The 27,689-nt window shown below is 39.8% G+C and overlaps 2 protein-coding genes across 9 annotated transcripts in view; one reads left to right on the top strand and one right to left on the bottom strand.

Moving 5' to 3' along the window:
- Positions 1-9,510, top strand: part of WDR19 (WD repeat domain 19) — a 43,797-nt gene extending 34,287 nt beyond the window's left edge. For 5 of the 6 annotated variants that reach the window (XM_057407577.1, XM_057407576.1, XM_057407578.1 and 2 more), the window contains 8 exons: positions 307-403; positions 2,536-2,660; positions 3,351-3,432; positions 4,069-4,219; positions 6,101-6,224; positions 7,808-7,884; positions 8,497-8,616; positions 9,397-9,510. In XM_057407577.1, coding sequence (XP_057263560.1) covers positions 307-403; positions 2,536-2,660; positions 3,351-3,432; positions 4,069-4,219; positions 6,101-6,224; positions 7,808-7,884; positions 8,497-8,611 — 771 coding nt within the window. In that variant the 3' untranslated portion in view covers positions 8,612-8,616; positions 9,397-9,510. Of the gene's footprint in view, positions 1-306; positions 404-2,535; positions 2,661-3,350; positions 3,433-4,068; positions 4,220-6,100; positions 6,225-7,807; positions 7,885-8,496; positions 8,617-9,396 lie in introns of those variants that run through there. The other variant, XR_008971971.1, reaches the window with a different exon arrangement.
- A 636-nt stretch (positions 9,511-10,146) lies between these two features.
- RFC1 (replication factor C subunit 1) overlaps positions 10,147-27,689 on the bottom strand; it is a 38,111-nt gene continuing 20,568 nt past the window's right edge. For all 3 annotated transcript variants that reach the window (XM_057407583.1, XM_057407582.1, XM_057407581.1), the window contains exons 5-25: positions 26,669-26,901; positions 25,867-25,941; positions 23,643-23,720; positions 22,717-22,804; positions 22,335-22,621; positions 21,887-21,994; positions 21,177-21,356; positions 20,742-20,846; positions 20,029-20,425; positions 19,130-19,239; positions 17,431-17,545; positions 16,881-16,969; positions 15,697-15,834; positions 15,140-15,235; positions 14,878-14,976; positions 14,288-14,442; positions 14,050-14,167; positions 12,986-13,131; positions 12,341-12,554; positions 11,083-11,274; positions 10,147-10,496 (exon numbers count right to left, since the gene is read on the bottom strand). In XM_057407583.1, the coding sequence (XP_057263566.1) occupies positions 10,398-10,496; positions 11,083-11,274; positions 12,341-12,554; positions 12,986-13,131; positions 14,050-14,167; positions 14,288-14,442; positions 14,878-14,976; positions 15,140-15,235; positions 15,697-15,834; positions 16,881-16,969; positions 17,431-17,545; positions 19,130-19,239; positions 20,029-20,425; positions 20,742-20,846; positions 21,177-21,356; positions 21,887-21,994; positions 22,335-22,621; positions 22,717-22,804; positions 23,643-23,720; positions 25,867-25,941; positions 26,669-26,901 (3,122 nt within the window). In that variant the 3' untranslated portion in view covers positions 10,147-10,397. The remainder of the gene's footprint in view (positions 10,497-11,082; positions 11,275-12,340; positions 12,555-12,985; positions 13,132-14,049; positions 14,168-14,287; positions 14,443-14,877; positions 14,977-15,139; positions 15,236-15,696; positions 15,835-16,880; positions 16,970-17,430; positions 17,546-19,129; positions 19,240-20,028; positions 20,426-20,741; positions 20,847-21,176; positions 21,357-21,886; positions 21,995-22,334; positions 22,622-22,716; positions 22,805-23,642; positions 23,721-25,866; positions 25,942-26,668; positions 26,902-27,689) is intronic.

Below are 27,689 nucleotides of genomic sequence, written 5' to 3'. Positions count from 1 at the left end.
ATTCTGCCTGTGCAACTCTCTACATGCTAATGGTCTGCAGCTTTTTGTATCCATATTGGCAGTTTGGCAACTAACTGCCACAGCTCGCTCAGGGTCCCCAGCATGAGTGTTTGACTGTACCAAGAGCCAAGACTTGCAGGTGAAGGCAGCATAGCTAAAGCATGTCCATACAAAGAGCTCTTCAAAAAACAAGGCAGCTCTTGTCCGTCTGCTTTCTTAAAGAATGTGGTGGTGGGGTAATTAAAGAAAGGGAACAAGAAGTATGTATTCAATCAGTATTAATTGCTTTTGTATGATTTAATTAAGGATGCCAAGTACCTATTCCACTTATACATGGCACTGAAGCAATACAAGGAAGCTGCCAGAACTGCTATAATAATTGCCAGGGAGGAGCAGTGTTCAGGTAAGTCCGTTTCCTCTGATGTGGCAGCATCTCTGACACTACACCTTGCAGTACTTGAGGTACTGCTATTTAAATAGGATTATACTTAGAAAAGATGTTTTAATTATATTCAAGCTTAATTTGAAGTAGTCTTTGTGAAAAGTTTGGGAGTCGTACCTGTATGTTAAATATTAGAAGAAAAAAAAATTGTTGAAAATACCTGCATTCCTTATTACATTCAAGTAAATGTAGTCATTAAGATTGCTTGCAATTTCACTTTTCTATATATCACAGGTCTTATAACTGCAGTTTCTACATGCAATTTCCAACTTGGATACTGATCCTTTAGTCTCTGCATGTGATTTTTTTCTAGTGGGAGAGGTGCACAGGAGATGGTTTCTGTTGAAGGATCAGATACCCGCTTACTTAAGCCTTGCTTTCCCCTGTAATAGGTAGCTGAAGTTAGAAATAGAAAAAAGTAATAAGAGAAGACAGGGCTAGAAGCAAAATAGCTATTGCCTCCATTAGTTGTGCTCCTCTGCAGCCATGGCAACAGCTCTGCCATAACACTGCTTGCTTTTCATTCCAAGTAACTTATGAAAAATAACTGTAAAGGGAAAATAGCAGCCTCGGGAGCAGCCAGGCAAATTAACTTCTATGGAATGCTTCTCAGCAGTGGGCTAGGGAATGGAGAATCTCTTAACCCTTTGGCAGGCATGGTCTTCCAATTCCTCATAGCAGTGAATAATGCATTTGTGCTGATTATGTAAGCAGGAAATGTAAATGCTCAAGGGTTTAAATATTTACCAGCTTCTCTGAATCTGAAAAATTTTATCTAAAATGGAGTATCCCACACTGTATTTCATCTTCCCTAAGTACAGACGTGTTCTGCAACCCAGAATTAATAAGCACAATATTTTTTTCATTGAAATCACCAGTCTTGCAGTAGCTGTTTCAGAGTTTTGAATTGTTGCTCTCTTCCTTCAGGAGATGTCAATGAGTTTGATTCTGAAGTTTACACCAATATAGTTTGTTCTTTCCTTAAAAGTCCACTTTAAAAATAATATTTAACTCATACTGTTTGGTATTTTCCTTTGAGTATGACACTTTATGTGCAGTTTAAGTTGGATTTATGTAATCACACAATTTTAAGACCTCATATTATACTGAGAGTCTGGAACAGAGCATGCAAAATTAATGTTGTTTTCCAGCAACTAATTCTGGACTGATAGTCAGCTGCTACACACAGATTCCATGCAGGTTGATTCAGTTGTTGTATATAATGACACATAACCAACTACTCTGTAGAATAAAACCGTTTGCCAGTAGAGGAAAAATGTTTGCTGAAATAACTGCATCTGAAATTTCCTTTGAATGCCTCCAGCTGCAAGGAGTATGACTCCTTATAGGCTAATAATGAAAACAAAAACCCCAAACAAAAATAAGCCAAAACAAAGCAAGAACAAGCAAGGAGCCAGGAGTAGCCTAACCATACTAATCACAGATTGTTTTCAGCAACACTGATAATTTAGTAAGATGGTGTGTGGTTTCTGGACAATCCTTGATAGTATCCTTGAAGCAGTTTAATCTTGTGAATTCATACTCACCATGGCAGAGAAGGTGGAGCTAGATCGTCTTAACATCCTTTCCAACCCAAACCATTCTATGATTCTGTTCTATGAATATTCACATTTTAGTTCTCTCTCTGACAGATTTTAGGTTGGTTTGGTTGCAGAGGCAAACAGTTGCCAAAGCCAATAAAGTAATATTTAAACAACAGCTTTTCAATAGCTGACACTGAAGAACAAAAAGATGTAACAGCTCTAAATGCTCAAAAAATATCTTTTCTCCTCTTTATAGTGGAAACAATGCATTTTTCTATTTTTAAAGTTTCATTATATGAAATGGTCATCCACATGTGTATTTTCCTACTGTTTAGCTGAATTCTCTAAGCGTAATTGTTTTTCTTATTTAACTCCCTGGCTGATACCGTTCAGGATACTGTGACAAGCAACTGCTTTCCAAAGAAATTGTTATGCAAAGGTTTTGCACAAAGAATCAACTTAACTTCCTGTTCAGCTTCCATGTGTGTCATTGGTAAAGAAATTGTTATGAAAAATTGAATTTCCTGTTCATTGTTGTTTTTTTGTAAGGAAACTACCGAAATGCACACGATGTTCTTTTCAGCATGTATTCAGAGTTAAAGACCCAGAAGATAAAAATCCCTTCCGAGATGGCTACAAACCTTATGATTCTACACAGCTATATGTTAGCAAAGGTAAAGAATTGAGAAACTGTATTTATGTGTAAGTTAAGTTAAATAGTTTCTGATTTGTTGAGCTGTACCTCCAGACGCTCTGTATACGTAAATCACATTGTCATATCACAATGTCGCATATCACAGAATCCAAGTGAAGGTTAACAGCAAGCTTCAGGACAATCCATGGTTGGGTTTGCCTCTTTAGCATATTCTTTTCTTAAATACTGAATAATTAAAAAACTACATATGACTTCCTGTATTTCTTTTGCATTTGTACTTACAAATGTCATGCTAGTAGTGCAATATTATTATCATTATTTATTATTATCCATAAGCAGATCATTGCTCTTCTGTAAATGAAATTGAACAGGGGGTGCTCAGAGTATTGCTGGTAGCTAACCTGAATATCTGTTCTGGTAGCCCACCAAAATATCTGTTCGGCTGGCAGCCAGCTCCTGGCCTCCCTCTCTGCCAGCAGTGAGGCAAGAGCAGGCACATGGCAGGCTGAAGGCCAGAAAGACTGTTCTAGGAAAGAGTGTCTTTCCTCTCTGCTGTGTGTCTGGTCCTTTCTGCAGTGCATGGTACACCTCTGCTCAGTTTCTTGAAAGAGCTGTGGGCTTGCAGCTCCCAGAAAGATGAATGGCAGGAGTGGGCTGTGGGAATGACTCGGTAACAGCCACAGTTAATTTGCTGTTTATTGTATTCCAGACCCACATCAAACGTGGTGATCACATGAAGGGAGCACGTATGCTTATACGTGTAGCCAACAACATCAGCAAGTTCCCATCACGTAAGTGCCATCAGTGTAGCTGGGCATGCTGCGTACTCTGCAGGAGAATTCATTAACTATGGCATTGGAAGAGGCATTCTCCTCTTGTGATCCTGTAAGGCACACAACAGCACAAATGCACAGTGTGCTCTGCCGTCCTTCCCAGGACAGCTCTTTGGCAGAGGGCCCCCAAGATGGTTGCCTCATGAACAGTTTCATCTGTCCTTGCCCACCATAACTGTGGTCCTTAGCTGCCTAAGCCAAACACACACACAGGGTGTCAGGATCGTATGTAACCAACTGATTGGTTTTGGGACATCATCACAAAATTTGAATCAGTGTTCTTTTGAAAATACTTTTTGGGTACATGGAAATAGTAGGCTAAAATGTAGACTTTAAATGGCGCAGACAGATCTGGGAGAAATGGTTATCATCAAAACATGCCTGCTGCCCTGCTGAGCTTCAGGAATGCAAAGAGAGGTGAAGCCACAATTTTCTTGTATATAGTTACAGGAATTGCACAAATTGTGCAACTGTATACCATGAGGAAGAAAAATACTGTCAGTTTTCATTAGCACCTTTTTCGCTGCATTAGCTCAAAGGCTGTCAGTGTTAATATTGGTAAATAAATATTTGATATAATTGTTTCTGTTACAGATGTAGTGCAAATTTTGACTTCAGTTGTAATCGAGTGTCACAGAGCAGGACTGAAGAACTCAGCCTTCAGTTTTGCTGCTATGTTGATGAGACCTGAGTATCGCAATAAAATAGACCTTAAATACAAAAAGAAAATTGAAGCAGTGGTCAGGTGAGCATTGTTCAGCTGTACTTTCAAACGTACATACACAATATCAAGGCTTTATCAGCTTTGGCTGCTGCAGCATCAGCAGTATGTGCTCTTCTGTTAGACTGCCGAGTAAAATAAAAATGAATGGAAAGGCAAATAAAATAGATGAATTCTTGACGTTTTCTTCATCCTCTGAAGTTCTGTTTTGATAGATCCTAGCCAGTATTTTCTGCCAGAGAAGGAAATGTAGGTGAGCATGTAAAAGTATGTGTAATATTTTCCTTATTTATTCTGCTAGCCTGTAACCTTTCTGAGGGTCAGGGACATGCTGAGCCCATATGGGTGTTTTTATTAATTCTCTAAGCTCTCCATGAGCTTATCTGGTCCCTGCTTGAAACCATGTACATTTTCAGCAACAGGTGACTCCCCTGACAAGAAGTTCCATTGTGTCAAGACTGGTCCCAGACTAGTTTAATGCAATGCCATGTACTTTTCCTCTTGGGAGAGGTCTAGCCTTCTCTGTGTCACTTGGGATTTTATAGACCTCTGTTTTTGCTTATTCCTCCTCTAGCATCAGTCATGTGTTTGCAGGACCTAAAGAGTCCCAGCTTGCACAGCTGTTCCTTTATGGATACTGATCCCTACAGCCTTTCTCTGAAACTCTTCTCCAAAAATGTAAGAGGCAGGACTAACAGTATACCTTGTATTTAAGATGTGGACAACCAGTGGATTTACATAGTAGCAGAATGACTAGGTTTGTCCTACTTGATTTGCTTTGTTTTGTAGCATATATTGTAGTGGAAGATCCTTTTCCTAAGCCACAGCAGTTCGGAGCCCCATCATCTTATACATGAAAACTTTATTCCAACAGGTCTTGCTTTGGCTTCCCCCCACCCTTGTACATTCTTGTCACAAAGTTGTTCTGGCATCAGCCTGAATATTACCTACAAGCTGTGGTGTCATTATTTTCACTTGCATGTTATGAGTATACAGAACAGCAGTAGGTTACCACAGCTGTGTACTGTGAGAACCCTTTACCCTATTACTTTTAATACTCTTGAACTACTTAATTAATGCAAAGTTCTTCCCTTGTACCTTGTTAAGACTTCCAGAACATTCCGTTAAGCTGCTAAAATAACATCAGTGCTAAAAGCTGTGTTGACTCATTCTGAATCTATGAAACAGGTTTATTCATACCTTAGATTGCAAGGGAAACATGTATGTCCAGGCTTATAAAATGAGAAATTAGGCTTTCTACAAAGAATCAATGTAGGCAGCCACCTAATGCTCTCCAGGGTTACTAGGCTAAACATTAGGAAGTATCCTCTTCACTGGAAAATATGCTAAAAGTGAATCCAAGCTCTTTGTCTATAAAAGTTACATAAATGACTGAAAGTTAAGGTCGCATATGAAATCCGAATAAGGGTCCAACTCCTTAACCCAGGTGCTGTCATGTCAGGACCATCACTCTGAGAGACATGGGATGAACACAAGCCTGGAAAAGGCAGTGTTACAACCTGTTTAGTCCTACCCAGATGCCTGTTTATTTCTTGTTACTTCAATTCTCTGTGGTCATTTCTGCCACAGAAAAACACTTAGAGAAACTGTAGCTTTATACATGAGTTTCAAAAACTTTCAAAGTATTGTGACCCATTACAGCTTTAAAAAAAGTTGTATAGTTTCAGATTAGATGGAAAGTTACATTTTTTGAATTTACATAACTGCAATGAAGCTTGGGTGACAGTTAAAAGAAATTACCTGGTAGAATACAACATAGCAACTGGCAGCTCCGCAACTAACTCAAAGGGAAAACACTTGCTAAATCTTAAAGGCATTGTAAGACATCTTTGGTCAAGTTCAAAGCACTTGACGTTTTTATCCACTTTTGTATGTTTCTTCTAGACATCCAAGCACAACAGCAATAGAAGAGCCAACAACAGCCTGTCCCTACTGTGCATTCCAGCTCCCAGAGTGTGAACTTCTGTGTCCCAGCTGCAAGAACAATCTCCCATACTGTATTGCAACTGTGAGTACCTGCTGCATCTCCGCAGTGTGAGCAGGAATGCAGACCTGCTCTCTCCTTCTAAAAATAAGGTCATCTGAACAAAGCTTGCTGGTAAATTCAAGCTAGATAATGGTTTTGTGATTAAACAGAATTGTGCTGCTGGTGCCTGCCCAGCTCAGCCCTCTGCTCACGTGTTCCAGTGCTCAGAGCAGTAACAGCAAGGACAGAATCTCCCCTTTCTTCTTCCATGTGCAGGATGCTTGCAGAGGGCTCACAGCTCTCCTCCCCTGAACTCAAGGCTGCCAAGACTTCAGATAAATAAAACACACCCATAACTAAACACACCCATAACTAAACCACTGCAAAACCTGTTTGGGGGAATACCCAGAGTGGAGCAGAATTTTTGGCACTTCCAAGATTAAGAAGTCGTTCAGCTACTGACCTACTACTGGTCCGTACAGAAATGAGGTATTTTTGTTTCAGGATACTTTAAAGCATACTGGAAAGGTATGGGTGGGGTACCTTTCCCCGTGGAAGAGCCATGCATCCTACTGGTACCAGCGTGAGTATAAAATCTCTACGCTGAGGTTAGCTACTATATAGTTAACACTATTTCCATTGGGTTCAAGTGTCATGCTAGAATCACAAGAAAAAAAACTGAGAATTTACTTGAGCAGGAATCCAGTGTTGGAGTTAACATTCTTTATTAAAACAAAGGAATTAAATCTTACAAAAAGAAAGAGTAGGAGCAATTATCTATTTTTAGTTACTCTTGTTTTAACAGAGTAAGATAACCAGTGTATTTTAGAAGTATTTATTTCTTCACGAAATAAAACAAGGCTTTTAAACACAGCTTTATGAGCCAAATGATGTACATATTCATCTGTATTTCACACAATTTATTTAGGCTCCAGCTTGGTTATAGCTCATTAACATCACAGGTACTGGTAGCATCATTAGGAACGCAGCATTTTCAAAAACCTTATAAGAGTCAGCATCAACAGTCTACATTGTGTATTGTACTAGAGCATAAATCTCTATGCATAGTTCAAAGTGCTGTTGTGTGGTTTTAGTATTGAAAAGGTACATACGAATTCTTGCTATCAAAAGCAAATTAATAAACCCTACCCTAAATGAGGAATCATGTCTGTTTAAAGAGGCAATTACCAGGCACTCACTACGCTCACATTTGTGACAGGACTAAAAATGACCTCCTGGGCTCAGGTGACACGGCTTCAGGGCTTTCATCATGTGTAACACCAGGAATCCCAGTACTTTCTGTGCAGCTCTAGACATATGCACAGGTGACATTCTAGAATTGCTAAACAAATCATTTTAAAAGTTGTGATTCACTACACTCTTAAGATTATTTTTTTTTTGAGAGGAATGCAGATTACAATGAGAACACTGTCTCGCCAAGAGCTGCTTTCTCATGACAGACTTTACACAGGAATCCAACACAAGTAACATCATTTGGGGTTTAAGTTCCTCAAGATATTTAGAACTCAGTTGCTGAGACTTTTACACAGTAACAGGTACAAAACTAAATGCCCAAGTAGTAGGCCAGCCAGTGCCTTTTAATTACTTGAGGCTTTTGCCTGCAGGGTCACCACATGGTCCAAGATGACTGGACAGTCTGCCCGCACTGTGACTTCCCTGCCCTCTATTCAGAATTCAAAAAGTAAGTTGAGATCTTTTTTCTACTGCAGGATTTCAATGCTTGATCATATTTTAGCAGCAAATTGCTTCATTTGATACTAAAACCAGGTAACAGCTGGGTTGGGGTGGAAGAGGAATCCCTTTACGTGGTAGTTTCACCTAACATAAAGAACATCGCTTCAAAGTGGACCAGAAACTGCAATAAGAAACTCTACCAGAATGCAGGGCTGCAGCACCATGACCAGAGATGGCCAGACTTGTGCAAGTTCTCAGCTCCTTCCAGGAAGACAACCTGATGTGGGGCAGGGGAAACATGGGCACAGCAGCAGTCACCAAAACCAAACACACACAATACTAGGGCAGACTAAGGCAGCAACAGCCTCTCATCCCTGATAATCATCCATGTGGGAATGGGACAGGATAGCTCTTCTTCAGATGTCAGAACTGTGAAGCTGCAGAAACTTCATGTTCTAGTCCAGGCTCCTCTGTATATGTTGTAAGTGCTATTGCTCTGGCCTGTATTTGTTACATAGCACAGGTCAGAACTTTGCTGTGCTTTCTGCTTCAGGCCTGGCTCTTCCTTAGGAAAACATTAGAATTCCCATCTGATTTATCACCCTTCTTTTTGAAACAGCATGTTAGAGACTGAAAACACATGTCCAATGTGTTCTGAAAGGATTGACATTGCTCATCTTAAGAAAATAAATGATTGCACACAGTATCTCACACCAGAAAATGGGGACCAATAATGCAGGTATGTTCTAGAGCCTGTACTTTTATACTTAATGGGGCCCATTCTAGGGGGGATTGTAGAGTGTTTCCCAGCAAGGGAAGTGCAATGTTCAGGGATCTAACTTAAAGCCTGGGTCTGTGCCTCAGATACGGGAGACCCAGCTTTATAGCCTCCTTGCCCTCAGGCATGCAGACACCAGCAGGTTTTGCTGCTGCAGCTAACCTGGTTGTTAAATCATTTCGATAGTGAGGCTTTAAACCACTTTACCTCTTTGATATCATCTGTGGCATGTTTGTCCTGAACACTAGCTGGGCTTTAGCAGCAGCGAGAACAGGCTGGAGATCACAGCAGCATCAAAGGTTTCCGCAGAGCTACCAACAAGTGTTTAAGTGGAGGAAGAGAGAGATGCTAACTGGAAGGAGCAAATCTAAAATGCAGGTTACATGATTTTAGTTTGTGTTTAACAGAATCTAATCACAGGGTAACAGCAACATAGTATTGGCTGGACATACTTGTATTTCAAAGTGAAAAATGACACCACTGCTCTGTCTGTACCACACACTTTGATCCAAGACTGCACTTTTAGTTAAAGAAATGGTAACTGAAAAGGAGTTAAAGAAATTCCTCATTAATTTTAACATTTGAAGGCAAACACAGTCTGTGAATACTTACCTACAGGTCAGAGTAATGCTACAGGTCAAAATAATGCACAAATGATACTATGAAATAAACTTTTTACTCCTAGTCTCAGAAAGCGCATTTGCTGTCACAGGCTGACTGACCACCGCTGTTTTCTTTCAGAAAGGCATGTGTTGTCTGGTAAGCAACAAGGAAAGCTCCATCACTGCATCACACATCTCTTCCCTCTAGGATTTAGTAGCAACCACATGTCACTTTATTTTATGATAGCCTGTATTTGGCTTTTGATAAATCTTGACTTTGATTGTTATAGTAATAAAATTGATTGATAATTCTTCTTACCAAGCCAGATGTGTATTTTATCTGCACCAGAGACAAACCAAGGGGCATTCTGTGTTATAGGAGTGGCAAACCCCCCAAGGCATCTCTCTCTTCAACATCAGATCTGAATTTTTATGACTGTTTTCTATTAAACATTTCTTACTTTAAGTATTCTTTTCTGGTTTTGATTAAAGATGCAACTCATACAAGCACAAGCTCCTCGTGTTTTGGAACTAAACCCCTCACTGCTTTTCTGTGCTTCTGACTGAACAAAGGGAAGTTGTAGGAAAAGAATAACACCACGTCCTGTACGTGAAGGAAAGCCAAAACCCTGAAGCAAAGAGAGGGCAAGACAACACTCCACGAACTTAACCAAAGCTTTAAAAGACTTCTGTGAAACATTTTATTGCCATTTTATACTCTGCTTAATTTCTATAATGTACAAAGACATCACTTAGGTTTGGGGGGTGGTGTTGGGGTGGTGCATCATTTACAAGAGTTCTCCACATAACATCACGGGATTTGTTATAAAAAAGAAGAAACGGAACCAAACAAAGGTAGAGAAGTCCTATGAAGACTCAGCAGGTAACTAAGGGCCACACTTTTGTTCTGTTCATGCACCTCGGTGTCTGCTGCACAAGGCTAGTTAATAGCTTGTAATGTTGTAGCATGTTAAGTACCACACAGCGCAGTGCCAGAGTACGGTAGTTACATCACCCCTACAAGAGGAGCATTTTCAACACACCAGTTATACCTTCCCAGCTCCAGCACTGGATACATGTCACGGTCCTGCCACAAGTCAGATCAACAAAACTGCATCCAGAGCAAGATTTTTTTACTGTTTAATGTCTTGTTTTCTCTTTTCTTTTCCCCTCTTTTTTTGTCGTTTCTTCTTTTTTCTCTCTTTTTGGCAGCTTGGAAGAAGACTTCACCTTTTTTTGCTGTAAAACAGAATGTGCAGACAGTTTTAAATTCAACTGCAACCCGTCAAAAGCACAAGTCAAAATGCTGTCAGGGTTCTTCTCCCCTTTGAGGTATGAAGTTTAAATGCCATGGGGCATACAGACTCTACAATATTGAGTCCTGAGGGCTGACCACAGCTCCCTGATTTGGCAATACATACAAAGGGCATTACTGGAACTGTCATCTGGGATAACCACATGCAGAGACCTGTGGCTGCTCCTTACCAATGGCACCATCCCCACCAACACATAAAATACTACTAAGTTTTGGAATTGGATGCAGTAATCACAACTTCTCAGTGACACCTCACTCTGAACCAACGCTCGGGCAGAAAGCAATGGATGGAAATAACTAGTGACAGTGTGAAAAAGTCAAAGTTACTAAAGAATTTAAAAGTTGAGCGATGATGCATTCAGCATCTACTGTAATGTTCCGGCCTGTCCCATCCCCTGTCATGTCGTCCCCCCCCCTTCATTCAGATGATGTTCCAAGTCCTAGAAATGTAATTAAGAGAAAAAACCCACAGTTCAGTGGGGTCATTTTACACTGTACAAACTAAGTCACCTTAATCATTGCATCACTGTCGACTGTATCTTGCTCATCCTCATCAGACTGGATCTCTTCCACATTAAAGTCTTCATTCATTTCTAAGGTGGACACAGATCCTGACTGCCTTCTAGATGTCTTGACAAAATTAAGTGAATATGGAGTCAGATGTGCCTCTCTGTTGTAACCACGTGTAAAAGCTGCTTTGACCTGTGAGGTTGGAAGGAAACACTATGAACACCAGCTTAGGAACTGCAGATTGTTGGCTAACCAACTCCTGGCTAGAGATTCCACATTGTCTTTCCTTTGGGAAGGTGTGGCCAAAGAAACATACGTAAAAGAAGACGCTATCTCGAAAGGATGTAACATCTAAGAGCTGTATGGTTAAGGCTCATTTTGAGTCCCACATAATCCTCAGCTAGAGCATGCATCTTCAGATGATTCTTGCTTAGTCCTCCAATAATTTCAGCACTGTTGTTCTGCTGCTCCCAACCCAAGTCACACACACCAAAGCACTCTCAGCAGCACTGGACACCTGTCACGCTGGAGCAGCATATGTAGACAAGGTCCAAGCACCCAACAGTAGCACTGCTTTAGTTATCACAGGGAAAATCCTTCTCTTTCCATAAGCACTTAATCTGGGATGGGGAGACCATGGTTCAGCTGTCACACCTGCCTAATCTGTAGTAGGGACCTCAGTTTAAGATCACCTTATACGGCATGAGGGTCTCAGCTACTGGAGTGGACTAGGTGGATACTGGAGGGGCACCACACAATTCCCCCCGGTTGGGCAGTTCAGTCTAACTGGACTGTGAGAGATGCAAGCTGCAAGCAGGCTCCTAATTCAGTGCCCACACCATAACAAATGTGCCTCCATCCTCCTTTGCACACTGGTGAGTAAGGCAGCGCTGTGCTGTACGTGAACGGCTGATACAGCTTATAGCCAGGGGCTCCCTTGTAGAAAGGCAAAGCATTCCCTGTTCCTTGCGTTCCACTTCCATGCCCCAGACACGGCTGACTCCCAGCACAATTTTACACCAGGGACAGCAGGCATAAGATTCCCTAATGAAGCAGGCCTCACCATCTTTTAGGACCTACCCCTGAAACTTTAGTAATATGTTTGACAGCTGATTTACAAAGACTACTATTAATTAGGTTACAGTTACTAAGCAGCTGCACCTACTTCAGCCTTTCAGCAGCACATCCATACCGCAGCTATTATTCTATGATTTCTTTTTAAAGATACCAAAGAAAAAAAATTACTAGTCAGTTTTACCTTGGGATCCAGCTTTGAGAAAGCACTGGGTTTGCCTCCCCACATGCTTATTTCCATGATATTGTCAACATCTTCTTTCACCAAGCAGTAAGAGTCCATGAAGTTTATAGCTTGCTGTACACCATCTGCTCCAAAGTCTTTCAAGGGCTGGACAAGCGCATCCCGCAAATACGACAAATACTCCATGTTTACTGTCCTCTTGCATGTCTGGGTTCTTTTGTCAAATTAAAAGTAGTAAGTGGATGTGTACACCGCCACTACTCAATTCTAAACACAAGCTAGCTGTAGGTAAGGCCCTCAGCAAATAGACAATCAGCTGCCTTGAGAGCTAACTGCAAGTGGTACTGTGCCACTCCTGCCATACCTGCACTAGGGATGACATGAGGTATTCAAACATCAGTCTGGGGAAACAATAGTTTCAGGGCGGAGGGAAGTCACAGTGCTGCTGACTTAACTAGAAATATTTGCAGTATGACTATTGACCAGATTAAACATTAAAAAAGTGTCATCAGCAACGCAGGAGCATTTTCACAGATTGTACAGTAAGTCTGTGCCAAGCACAGCAAGGAATTAATGGCAGGTAATGAACTAGACAAGAACTAAATGTGTAACATTTGATATAAACCAGAAGAAGGTCAGTAGTACCTGAGACTCATGTGCATTCCCAGTTCTTGAATGATACGATCATGTTTACCCGTGGATGAAAATTTCCCCAGCCAGCTGGGAAAGACAGGAAACTGGGACATGGAACCTCTCATCAGCTCCCCTGGGAGAACACTGGCATAAATAGCCTGAAAAAGTAACACAGATGCCCAGCTCAAACCACACTGAATTAGTCTCACTGACACAATGACGTACAACCCCGCTTGTCTGCATGAAAGGGAGTAGTACAGTTCCAGCTTGTTTTAAGAGAACTCTTGCTTGGTTGCTTGTTTCTCTTCAACCATTCTTAAGGTACAACTTCATCTCTTGTACCACCCCGTCTGTTACCATGTTCTAAAATATCTGTGAAATGATCTCTCTTTTAAAAGCCGTTTAAAGAAAAAAAAGACCACCCTTGTTTCTCACATCCAGTATGGAGTGCAGTCAGACAAACAGCTGACCATGCAAATAACTGCTGTCATCTCCAACAGACAGGTGTGGTGAAGGAGATATTTCTGAAGAACACCACGAATCTACACAAACTCAGCCAGGCAGGTTCCTAAGCAACTTATCAGTCTGCACCTGTGCTAAGCATGGGATGAACTAGATGCACTCTGGAGATCCCTTCCGACTTAATCCGTGGTACATTCTCTGATGCCAGTGATAATCTTTCAAGCACAAGTCTTGTCAATGTTTCAGTGATCAGTGAAGAGTACAGTGACAAAGCTTCAATCCTCTGTGCTTTGAGAGATACCAGCCCGGTGAGAGGCTGGGATAGGAAGCATGTAAAACAGAGTAGGCTCATAGCTACACATCAGAAGTGGTGTGTGCCATGTGCTCCTATGCTTCAGAATGATGGGACAAGGTTTCTGAAGTCTCAGAAGACTTCACCTCAAGATAGAGTGTGGGTTCAACAATATGAATATGGGAAACTGCTCTCACCAGCAACACAAACACTGCATGAAGCATGAACTTTGCAGGTCATAAAAATTATACTGAAACACCAGTTTCAACAGATCGCTCTTTTATACTGGACACCAATAAAAGGACATGAGTGCTGTGCTCACTTGTATTGGTAGAAGATTCCAGTTTTGCTTGCTACGAATCTGTCTGTCCACTATATCACCATCACAGATACTATCAGCTGCTCTACTCAAGAGCACCAAGTGCTTTTTCAGATTTCCTCTGGAAAAAAAAAAAGAACAAGTTGACTGTATTACAAACCAAAAATACCCAGACAGGTTTTAGCCTAGTTTTACGCCCCGACACAAAAGCCTATGTCAATCTGGGTACGGAATAACTCACCCAGCAGCAGCCGGTTTCACGTGTACGTAGTTCTCTTGGACAAAGAGAGGTGCTAGGGAATAATCGTGGAAGAAAAGATCCAATTTGTCTATGAGAGACATACGAGAAGGCTCACCTCCAGCAGCAAAAACCTTACGGACAACGTCAAAAGGGCCCTAAGTAAATGGTATTTCACAACGTCAGTGGGTTGCAGGTCAACACAAACCATAAGACACAGCTCAATATCAATAAAAGTACTTCAGTGATGGTACCCAACAACACCTGGACTCATCAATACAAATTCAATGCTCAGTATTTCCTTCCTAGCACTTCAGGAGTTTTGAGAATTCTGGTTTACTTCTGATATTAAGAGAATTATCTATTAAATAGAGGACTTAGGATGAGCAAAACGAGCTTCATAGTTGCATCTTATGTAAGCAACCAACATCAAAATATATACTCACTCCTGGATTTACTGTTTTTTTACCTGTCTTCGCCAATTTTACAGCTCCCTGCATCTAGGCTGTCAGTGCTTTAGAAGATGCTTATAAAGCTTAGTCACTATATTAGAATATATGACAGTAAAAGCCAATCCAGTATTTTACACTTACCAGTTTGATATCCTTCTTGGCTCTGCTGGCATCAGTTTTAGCCTCATCGTAAGTCAATGATTTATCTTTTGCACACCACATATTAAGGTTATGTAAAACCTAAAGAACAAAATTTACAATTTGGTAGCATTAAATGGAAGACTCAAGCAGAAAAGAAGTCTCATCTCTATACATAACGATACTGTTCAAATACTATGCTGAAGTCAAGGACGTGTGTATTATGTGCTATCTGAATGGACACTGATGTTTAATTGGCACTGACCTGTCTGATGTCCTGATTTGCTGCCAGGATTATCTCTTGCATAGCAGGTGGTGGAATTTTTAAGCCTTCTTTAAACGCTATAGACATCATGGCACCCTGCAATACACACATCAATTGTCATCAGAGAATTCCTGTGAGTTCTTCCCCCTACAGAACACACTGACACCTCTATGAAAGAGGATTATCATATCCATAATCATATCTAGGTTTCTAAAGCACATATAATTTAAACTTTCTCTCAAACACAAGTCATCCCATGAGTCATCCCAAATATAAGCCATCCCTTTTTTAAGTGTAAAACCTTTACACCTTTTTTGGTGTAAAAAAGCACATGGTCGTTAAAAAAAAAAAATTATCTTTGGATGTACTTAAGATAGACTTCTAAAATGTGAAAGGCTTTGTGATATTTCATTCTTGGGAAGAAAAACTCAAACAACCCACTTTGAAAAGCCATTAAGTTTTAGGTGGTGTTTCCAATTTTGTTCAAGTTCCACCACGCGAAGACAAAAGTTACTGATGGCAATCCAGTGCAGCCCACACAGCCACAGCCTTCTTACCTTTATCTGTTCTAGACGAGGTCTCTGAAAACGAATATCAAAGCAGTAGTGGACCAAGGAACGCATTTTAGGATGATTGCGATCGTTACACATACAGATGATGGGGACCTTTGTGTGTCTAATCAAACCGATCAACTCCTGCGATTTAAACACGTTACAACAATTACTTCAGATAACTCGGAAAACAAGAATGGTTGAAATGTAATACCAAGCAGCATTTATCCCTGCCTTAAATCAGACCCTTGAGAGGTGCAAATCTATAGAACTTTTCCTATTACAATCATGCTTCTACATAATGAAAACACAGCCCCTCTCCTACTTCTGCTTGCTATTCTATTCAGCTGCAATAAATCTGCTGTATACTCACTTCCACTATCTACTCCCAGCAACCATGTTTGGCCTGTTCTTCATGCAACGTATGAAGATCAATAGCCCAGAGTAGAGCTGTTCACCTGCAGAGCTAGGTTCATTTGTCTAAAGCCCAGTCTGACCTGGCCCATGCCCAGAGGGAGGACAGTGCAGTCTTTCTGACTGCACCCTGCCATAAACAGTGAAGAAGCAGGAAGTAAAAAGATCAGCACTTCCCTGTCCAAAGAGCTCAGCCCTGAGGCTTCAGGATCACTAGGCTTACCAGAACAAATTTTGCCTGCTCTAATGAAGGTGAAATTCAGTTCAATTTCATGTTCCTGCAATGTAAATGTCTCCATCTGAACTAAAGATCTGGTTTTTGTCAAAGTACTGCATGTGATCACAGGAATTTTTCAGACACTAAAACTGGAGCTGCTAAGGAGAACAAAGGATAATACTGCCTATGCCACATTACTTATTCAGTGTTACTGCCTCCCGAAGAGAGCAACCGTCCCAACCAGATTACAAACCTCCCACTGCAGGTAGGTGTCAGCTACAGAGACTTTAGGATCAATTAACCTGTACAAGAATAAACATCAAAAGCACACACACCCCAGTTCATCACGACAGGTGTCAATTTTACAGAGGTATCATTTTTTCCCCCTCTACCAGTGGGTAATCCTTCTTACAAAGACAGGCTTCTAACAGATAAGCTACTCTACAGAGACTTTCTATGGACCATGGGCTGAGAACAGCAGAGTGGCTTGAAATATTTAGTGTTATATATGGTATGCACTCTCAGCAATGGCATTAGCTAATAACTATAAGAGTTTCACCTGAATCCCTCCTCTGTCTTCATTGCCTGCCATACCATCCACTTCATCCATGATCAATACATGTTTCCCGCTAACTGATGAGGATGTGCCTGAAAATGAATATGGACAAAAAAAATGAGATGGAAATAAAATATGGACTTGCTCAGAGTTTTACATAATGCTTTATAGGTTAGGTAACCCCATCTTAAGACAACTGATGTGGTGGTGAAACTCTTGCTCTACCACTTGATCACATGACTCTATGTTCAGAGAACAGAACTGACTATAACGTTGTGTCATCTTCCAAGAAACAAGTCCCATGCAACAGAAAAGCAACTGCAGATTCTTAAGCAGTTCGTGCAGATTAACTTATGGTACTAATAGCAGGATTTAATTCTAAACTGAAGATGAAATAAAACAGCTTATTAAATGAAGCCATCTTTATTAGAGCCAGATCTCTCCACGTGAGGAGTAAGTTGAGTTCCTAACACTTGTGCAATAAGGAAGTTCTGTCCCTCCTGTAACCGAATTCTTAACACAACAAAAATCCTCCTTCAAACAACAGACATACCAGAACAGAAGTCTTTGATGCTGGTGTTGTTAAGTGATTCAGAAACTACTTCCTTCAGACTGTTCTTACTGCGAGTGTCACTGGCATTCAGCTCCACATAGCTATACCCCAGTTCCTAGTCCAAACACAAAACCACACAAAAAATGAGAACACAGATCAGTGAAAGAACGTATGTGTACTCAGAGGTAGTATCAGTATTTCAGTGTCCCAGAAGAAAGCTCTTACAACACTACTTTCACACCTAATTTCTGGCTTTGATTCCTTTTTCCCCCTTTACTCTTTCTCTCCTGCACTCCAAAAATATTTACAATCACACAGAATCACAGATATGCCCAAATGAGAATCTGGGGGCTGGTGGAAAGGGAGGAAGTCAGCACAGTTTTAGTTCCGGAAGATGAACAGAACTGCCACCAGGGACAGAAACAGAACTATAAGCCAGGGCTGCCTAAGCTCTGTGGTATTTCCAGCTGCATATCAAAGTCTTATGAGCAGAGAAGCTGAAGAAAAGAGAAGCTTTTAACTATTTAACAGCTAGGAAATGCATGGCTCCCCGAGCAGTCTGAACACTTCAGAACTGGGCTGGGCTGCATGAAAGTCCCTGAAAGAGCTTAACCCAGCCACTCCTTTATCCACAAACTCCCCTGCCAGGGCCATGCCCCAGCACTCCAGTGAGCTACACACAGCCTTGGTCTCTCAGCTTAAACAACCCTGTTTTGTTGGATGTTCCTGTGGGGAACAGTGAAATGCTTTGCAAAGACCTGAAGCAACTGCGAGCAAGCTAGGCCGGAAACTAGAAGCAGAGAAGACCACACTAGTGCAGAAATGAGCCCATGCAAGCACATCCAGCTTTTCTGCAGGTCTAGCTTTGGGTGCGGCACCAGTTTGCTGGCCCGCACCTTTAAGGCGAAGGCAGAAGACTGGGAGTTACCCTATACAACTCAAATATTGCACTAAGTAATCACTCCTTCCCAGCACGTAGATCAGGTAGCTGACAATAGTTCTTTGGAACCCTTCCAAGCTGGTAATACCATATTCTAAACAAGTTCTTGTAATTCAAAGAACAAAAATACTCTGTGAAGTGTTACAACAGCTCTATTAATAAGTCAGCTTTAACGGCATTTCTACAATCTGGAGGTCTCAGCTGATTCTCATGACACAGTTAGTGGAACACAGTGTTCAAGTACGTTAGGGAAAACTGATTTCTAAATTCAGATTTAGAAATGATCACAGAGTACTGTCAGCTTCTCTCATTGCAAAGTACTATTTGAATTTAGAATGAGTCTGGGAAACTGATCTTTGTTACAATATAAAAGCCATGGCCAAGTCTTTCAAAAAGGTTGCCAGAATTTGACTCCCACTAAATTCAGCTCAAATACTCTCCAACTTGTAGAGCTAGTGCTGAATGCTCAGTTTTTGTAAACCATCTTTAGTTGTTCAGCACACTGTGGCATGCTTCCTCTCAATATAACAGAAACCCAGACACCCACTGCTATACTCTCACCCCAGACTTGACATAAAGGTATCTATAAACTTCCACATATTTTCATCTGTAACCCTGTTCTGAGCAGGCAGAACTAGGCTAGGGGAGACACTGGCCATTCAAGCGATACCCATCTGCACACTGTGTCTGTATCCATATTCAGATATGGAAGCAATAAGGAACAAAACATGTTGGGAACTTGTGTCAATATGAACTCACCTTACAAACCAAAGAAGCTGTAGTAGTTTTACCAACTCCAGGTGGACCAGAAAGTAATGCTGCTTTAAAACCAGTACCATCATCTTTGCCTCCAGTTTTACTGTTCTTTGCTATAAAAGAAGATTCCAGGTATGTATTACAAATGGCATACTTCTAAAGGTATCAAACATCACTGGATGGTTTTCTGTAATTAGGGCCTCATATTAACATCAAAAAATGCATACATATCAGCATCCTAACTATTTGAGGAAAAGCAGTTTAAACCATCTTAATTTAAGACCTGCAGTGATTCTAAAATGAAAATAGGAAAATTGCTGTGTTTGTAACACAACTATTTCAGCGATTTCCTCACAAACACAGAACAGCAAAAGAAACCATGCACCCAAACAAACTAAACCAAACCCCAAACACACCACAGAAAAATTCCACTACCCACTATGGTTGAAGTGAAACTTTAAACACTATTTTAAACACATTAAAAAAAACGTCTATAGGATGACTCACTACACATGACATGGAGTTGTCATACGTGTCAGGCAGAACCAGGACTTTAAGAATTCATCTCTTCCTCATACATGACAGCAACAGTTTAGACATGATGCCATCCTGTATTTTCACCATGCGTACGGACAGGTTAGCACTGGCCAACATTCTCTTGGTGAGAAATAATTCAACAGGCCATTTTAAACCATGGCTTTCTGTTCTGTTTTGGGGGATGGGGAGTGGTAAGGTAACAACTGCTTCACCAAAATAAACCTCAGGTTCAACTGCTGCTAAAAATTCATCCAACTGAACCCTCAACTCCTGATTTCTAGAGCTGCTCTGCTATCTCAAAGGCCCATATTGCTCAGTGCGATTGGCATGGAGGAATACAGATAAAAGTTAACCATGCTGGTCACCTTGTCCATCCTCCAAGGTATCCGTGTGCCAGTTTCTGAGCCATCGGAGCAGTTTATTGGCACAGCTTTGTTCACCCTGCTGTCCAATTACTGCCTTAAGAGATACAGGCTTGTATTTATCCACCCATAGCAATCTCTCTGTTCCATCTTCATTAACCTCAGAGGCCAAGTTCCCCTTCAGACAGGAGGCTTCTTTCTTCTCTTCAGTCTGCCTTTTAAAGTCTGTAAGTTTTCGCACAGCAGTGGTTTCTCTCCTGGCAGATTTGACAGTATCTCCTTTTTCAGGAGTAGACTTGTATTTTTTATTATCAGCTTCCCTTTTGATGGGGCTAAAATTCCTTTTTCTAGCATCAGCTTTCTGTGGTGTCTTTTTAAGTCTTGACTCCGCCTTCTTTGCCTTAGGAAAATAAAGGTAACAAAATTAAAGGGAAATTAAAGAAAAGAAAAGGCAAAAAAGCACACAGTAGATAAATGGGCTGTCTTTAAACAGCTCTGTACAGGAGTGGTTAAGAAAGTAACAAAACCCCTATGGCTCCCAAGAAGTCTTAAACACAAATAGAAAATTTTCACTTTCAGTACTTTTAACCCAGAAGGTCAAACAGACAAGCACACGTGTTACTGGGACAGAAGACCAAAATGCCTTTCACTTAAAGGCAAACCAAAGGGAAAAAAAAAACCCAACCAACCAAAACCAAAATTTATAATAAACAAACCTCTGTTTCAGCTGCCAGCTCATATTTGGACTTTTTGCCTGGCATAGTTCGAATGAGATCAAACAGGCCGTCCTCATCAACAATTTTTGTCCCTAAAGCTGATGCCTGAAGCAAAAGTAAGAATTAGAAGGGATGTCAAGGTAGGAGTTACATAATTCAATTCAAAAGTGCTTTCCAGAAAAGGCTGTGTTTAGGAACTGAACAAAGAAAAATGTGTCTATACACCCACAACCCCCCCCATGTGTTTATGCATATAAATAAATGTATATGTATATAAATAAAAAACAAAACCAAGACCTAAAGCATTAGACAACTTTTTCTTTTAACATGCACTTTATTTGTAGTACTGCCTTGTTTTGACAGATACTGAAAATCAGTCAGATGTGAACAATTCAGAGTTTCATTTCTCGTTTGCTCAGGCACAGGAACACTCACCTTTTCGCATTTAGATTGGCCACAGTCTCGCCCCATAACCAGATAGTTTGTCTTCTTGCTGACATTTCCAGTGACTTTTCCACCGTAACGCTCAATCAGAGACTTGGCCTCATCTCTCTCAATACACTCCAGAACACCTGTAATTACGAATGTCAGGCCTTCCAAGCAGTTTTCAGCTCCCTGAGAACCAGAACATTGCAGAAAATGCCATTACCCGATGCAATTCCACCAAATACCTCTTCACCATGAGCTTCTTTAATCCCCTACTCTGTCAAGTACCCCATGAAACATCAAAAATAAGCTTGTCATACCTAGCTAGGTACTAGTTCTGGAAGTTCAAAAGCCATTAAAAGGAACAGCTAACCAACAGAACACACATTGCTTACCTGACCAACCCTACTCTTAACACTCTGCGCTTGAAGCACAGAATGTCAGTCAAATGAGCAACAGCAGTCTTCCAACTTTAAGACCAGTAACTATTATTCGTTATCATGACTTCATAAACCAAGTACTGGATTTAATTTCTTAGTATATTTCCTTACATTTAGTCACTGCTCTGGATTACAATTTAGCTTCTTCCAACACATACTTCCTATTTGAAAAAGACAGATGTTTTTAAACAGTTTAGCTGATACTTGTTAGAACACTTCTAACTATGTATATGATCCACTCCAGTTCCACATACAGAATTCTGGTGTAGCCAGACTTACCTGGGGTATCTCTTTGGAACCCAGTGCTCTTGGACCCTCACGATTAAGGAAGCTTCGGTAGGCTTGGTAATTGATTCGCTTCCTTTCGGAGTCCTCAGGACTTACAGACTTGGGCAGGAGACAAAAAAAATTACTACACATATCACGTATTTAAAACCAACAAAACAAACTCAAGCATCACAGTTTAAGACATTTTTATGCACCTAAGGAAAAAGATCTAAGACTTGTTTTTAATTCATTAGCATGCAACACTTTTCCAGCTAACTTTTTTCCTGTAGTTTTACAATTGTTAGGAACTTACCAGAATTCATATTCTTAAAAACTGCCCAGAAGAATCAAAGTACCAAGTTACAAGAGTGACACATAAACAGTAATAAATGAAAAGTATTTTCCTGCAAAAAAAATGCTGACATTTCCTGGCAACTAAATTCACTTTGACAGCTCCTACCTCAGCCTTCTTGGGAGAAATTTTCTCCTTCTTTGGTGTTGTCTTCTCTTCTTTCCTGGAAGCAGTTTTTTCTTTTGATATTAAACTTTGAGCACCTCTTTCCTTTTCAGCCATCTCTTCTTTTTGTTTCAGAGACGCAAGCCTAGAGCTAGGTTTCAAAGACAAGGCCTTATCTGTCAGTTCTCTTGCTGTTCTACCATCAGATGATTGTGGGGATAAATGAGAGCCTTCTGAATTACACTTCACAGCGTAATTTTCTGCTTCACCCATCGAGGTTGTTGCTTTCACTTGAAAAGAGGCAGAGGCAAGAGAGCACATATATAAGAATGTATCTAGTTAATATTATAAATCGGTGAAATATTTTCTATATTCTGCATCCTACCTCTGTCTGATTGCTTATATTTTTCTTTCACATTAGGACTGCTCTTGATACTCAACACTGTTTGCTCTCCTCCTGAATCTTTCCGAGCCTGAATAAACACACAATGCCAAAATCAGAGATGCATGTCCCAAGATACTATTAAGTACAGATCCTCGAGTTTTCCTACTGTTAAGTACAACAGACTGAATGACATCTAACAAAGCTGACCACTACGACAATTCAGAATGCAATCTCTATCAAAGGCAGGCAGATAAGGAAATTCTGAACTCAGCCATGCGCATAAATTCCTTAAGTCAAAGACCAGACAGACTTCCAGGTTACAATAAATTTGAATCCTAACCAGTTACTGATTACCCTAGAAGTACAAATACTGTCTAAATTCGTATTAGCAACCCTAAATTCTAACAGCCTTGCGGTACAACCCAGCAAATATCTTACTGCGCCTTACACCACAAGCTATGAGAACTGGGAAGATTCCCAACACTAGGGTTAGTCTCAAAACTCTCAAGATTCCACCCTTCCCCTTCTTTCAAAGCAAGGGGAGTATTCTCCTTCCTTTTATCACTCTTCAACTTGTGCCACTGACTTATTTTACTCAACCTAGTTGTTCTGAACAAACAGAGCTATGGTGGATCTAAAGCACATCCTCAGCAACACACTTCATTCCATTAGAACTTGGCATTAAAATTCCATTTCAACAGAAGCAGACAGCACAAAGGTACAATAATGCCTGTTGTCTGATTAGGAAGGACGCTATTTACTGAGTGACGAAAATCCAGGAGGAAAGTACAAATAACAAATGCTTTTTTAATGTTTTGAATGCATTTGCATAGACATCTTAACCCAAAGGTTAGGTGTCTAAGTAAGAATACTCCCTGTAATCCAAATACTAAAAAATAAAAATTAAAAAGAATTAAGAATACAACCTTTCTCTTCTGCGGTGCTTCATCCAACATGGCCAAAGTTCTGGCAAATTCTTCATCCTCATGCAGCTGCCTCTCGAGCTAAAAAAAAAACCAAAAAAAAAAAACAAAAAAAAAAAACAAAACATTTTTAGGCTCATGTCTGACAACTTTTAATTCTACTACAATTTTTTAAAACTCTATTTGCTGTTAAAGACAAAAACTTCATCTAAAGTGAGGCAGCACATAGCTGGAAAAAGTGCATCCTACCAGAGACAAATTTCTGAAAACGGCACTGAAGAATTACTTGATTTCCCAAAAAGAGCCTGAAGTCTAGCAAGAAAAGTATGGTTTGGACTTTTTGCACAAGAAACATTAATAAGCTTGTATCATCTGTTTTCAAAGAGGTTTTCTGTTCTTTCATATTTTTTATTGTTGTGTATCCTTTTCATTTAAAAAAAGGATATCAAAACTTGAAGGCAGGATGTGACAACAACCAGTGTGCACTGAGATGCAACCTGCTGACTTTAGAAAACTTCCAAAAGCAGTCCCAAGAGGCAAGCAGAAATAATGCCTGCTAAATATTTCGATACCTCAATAATGAATGTTTCGTTCTTATTTACCGCTAGCAACACACATGAAAAAATTCCGGCAGTTTTGGAGAATTCAGCTACTGCCCTGGGCCCAGCTCTTGGCACTAGTTCTATTTACTTTATGGAAACAAGTACTTTTACTTTTTAATGTATCTATGTACACAAGTGATTAACTTTGACAGAAAAACCAGTACGAACAAATAGTGCACATGGAATATGAGAAAGTTTATTACTTGTTAAAAACAAAGCCAGGTTAGTTTCATTTTTATTTCACCTAAGAAAATAAATGTTACCTCTGCAGTGATCATCAAGTCACCTTTCCTATCCAATACTGTCCCTTAGGGAAAACGTCTCCTGTTGCTGAATAGTTTATATTGATGCCAATAAATATTGACTACTGTTTTAACAAAACAACAACAAAAATTCTTTCATAACTGTTTTGAAGATCAGCGTGCTGCACTAGAAGATAGACCTGGGTTCAGGACAATCAGACTACTTTTACAGGCATTAGTTTTATGTGCCTATAACGATGAAATGCATCTATCCTCCTTGTGTACAGTCAGAAAGAGGAAGAGCAGCAACTACCAAATGCAAACCAGACTGAGGCAGAGATACATCTGAAATAAAATATATTAATTTGATGATACATACAGAAGATAAGACTGTTACAGACATGAAAAGGGGTAACGGGTTTAAGCATAACGAGGGGAACTTCAGGTTAGATATAAGAAAGAAGTTATTTACTGTGAGAGTGGTGAGGCACTGGAATGGGTTGCCCAAGAAGCTGTGAATGCTCCATCCCTGGCAGTGTTCAAGGCCAGGCTGGACAGAGCCTTGGGCAACATGGTCTAATGTAAGGCGTCCCTGTCCATGGCAGGGAGGTTGGAACCAGATAATCTTAAGGGCCTTTCCAACCCTAACCATTCTCTGATTCCATGTTCATTTCAAATGAAAGGCAATACCTTATTTTTCCTGACACAGTGTTTACATTCTAATTAATTAAAGCTAGATTCATTATACCTCGGGAGGAAAGGGGTGGGGGGGTGTCAAGAGTGAGATTAAGTTTTGTGTGTATATTTATTTCAAGTGATACTCAATAATATTATTGATAATAATAAAAATATGTTGATAATATTATCAACATATGGGAAACAAACTTTTTCCCAAAAGCCAGTAAATATGTATGGCAAGCATACCTTTTCCTCATACTAGCATTAAATCAAACAGGAAAGCTTTTCTTAAGTGCAAGAATGATGACCAATGAAACAAATCATGGATGGCAAAGGCTTAATTTTCACTCCAAGTAATGAGAAAGGTGGGACTGGGAGGGGATGAAAAAGGATACAGAATGTGAATTCTGTGTCAAAAGAAGCATTATTATAGACACATCAATTCATCGTCTGCACAGGTAAGAGAAAGTCTGAACAGACAGAAGACAGATTAAGTAAAACGTTATTATGTAACTTAATGACCATAAAAATAACTGTGTGACTATGTTTACACATAGGTGCTGTGCTCAAGTTAAGTATACAGATTAATTTTGTAACACTTACTTATATCATATATGGAAAGTCCATACTAATTTCTTAATAAAACCAATTTTAAATTAAACAAACTTCACTTCATAGAGAGAAGCAGATTTAGAGAGCTTTTACCTCCGAGTCTTCTTCAAGCTGCAGTTGCCTAGCAATGGCCTCATCATTTAGTGTACTGTCTCTGCTTTGTGAAGGCTATATTTAAGAGAGGAAAAAAGAAAAAAAGAAAAAAAGAGACCAACAGTTCAGTTTCCCCAATATTGCGTAAATTATAATAATTTAATCTATAAATTCATTCTGTATACTTCTAGAAAGGGACTGGGAATGAGACATGCAGCATTTTATTCCTAGCTCTCTAACCTAAACATTATTAAACAAGGCTGTTTTCAAGAGATTTTTATTATTCAAAACAAAACCATGCTATAATATAAATACCTAATTTCTTCTAACAATGCTGAACATCTCTGAAGCTATCACAGTTGGCCTGCTTGAAAGAGAAATCAGTAACTACATTGTGCATTGTTAACTTCCTCCATACTTTGTTTGGTACTTTTTTATTCCATGAATATATGTGCCATAAAGCTTGAGAAAACAACCTCCTGCCCTCCACTGCCAACTGTAAACTACCCCGTCCACTCACTAATCTCAGAAAAATACTTAAGTCACTTAAGAAGCAGCAATAGGGAAAAATACTCCTTTCAGGTTTGTGCTATCTTCTCAAACACAGAAACACAACTCTAAAATTGCATTTGAGGCCTTAATATGCCTGCACATATCATCAAAATAGAACTTATACTTGAGTGGTCATTAAAAAGTAACATTAAGTAGGACAAGCAATTAAGTACCTCCTTGCAGTCATTAAATTGGCCATCCGATCTGCTATCAGACACGAGCAGCCTACAGCAACATCATCAGTACTCACTTCTTTCCTTTTACTTGCTACCAGTTTCCTTTCTGATCGCTGGACACTACTTGTCCCAAAGTAATCAAGTGCTGAGGTGGGAGTCTGTTTTACCGGAGATAATGGTTTGCTTTTAGCTCGTGGTTTTACATCTTCCTTTTTCACTGTAGCTGTTCCTGGACAATTGATTCCTGACGTCCCATTCTCCTTTGGTTTCAGAGAAATTCTTTTATTGACAAAGTCATCTTCTTCATCTAAACATGAAGAGTATTCTATTACTTCTGGTACACAGAACTGATATTCTTATAATGGAACTATCAAGAGAACTATTTTGGCAGACTACATCAACTCGGATACTAAGAAAATATTACAGGTGTTTAGAAGTTACGTGAAAAAAAGGCTGACTTGTATAACACACAGTATTTAGCATCTTTAATAACATAGCTCAATTCTAAATAGATTTAGTACTGAAATAAAAACACATAAAATTTGTTACTTGTGTTCATACATTAACTCTCACTTAGAGAAGCTTGCAAAGAATGCCTTACCTTCTTACATAGGGAAGACTATAAACAAAATCCAGGTCACTGAAACTTGAACCCTCCCCTTAATTAGCACATCACACTGAACAGCACAACTGTTCCTTCACACAAAATGTGAAGTACAAAGCTACACTGATTTTATTACTTTATAGTACGCATTAACAGAGCAGCTAATATAGGCTTTGTAGACATGTATATTCTAAAGAAACAATCAATACTACGCTATAAACCAGGGAAAATACTATGCATTTACAATGTACTTATGAAATCTTCTTGTATAATCTTACTAGTTATTTTTAAAGTACTGCTCATAGCTTATGAATGTTTTAGAAGAAACACTTCAACACCTTTTTATTTTTTCCCTTTCAGTCTGAAATTCCATCAGCTATTCTATATTCTCTATATTCCTGCACTTAAGCATACTCTCCTTCCAATGCAGTCAAAACCATCTCAGAGAAATACAGCCATTTCACAGAAGACAAAAATCAAACAATACAAAT

This window comes from Pezoporus wallicus, unplaced genomic scaffold (assembly GCF_028554395.1).
Source record: "Pezoporus wallicus isolate ANWC-B61680 ecotype Strahan unplaced genomic scaffold, APGP_CSIRO_Pwel_v1 contig_2492, whole genome shotgun sequence".
In the NCBI taxonomy this organism is placed as follows: domain Eukaryota; kingdom Metazoa; phylum Chordata; class Aves; order Psittaciformes; family Psittacidae; genus Pezoporus; species Pezoporus wallicus.
Note: the sequence above shows the minus strand (reverse complement) of the source record. Positions and strands in the feature narration are given on the sequence as shown.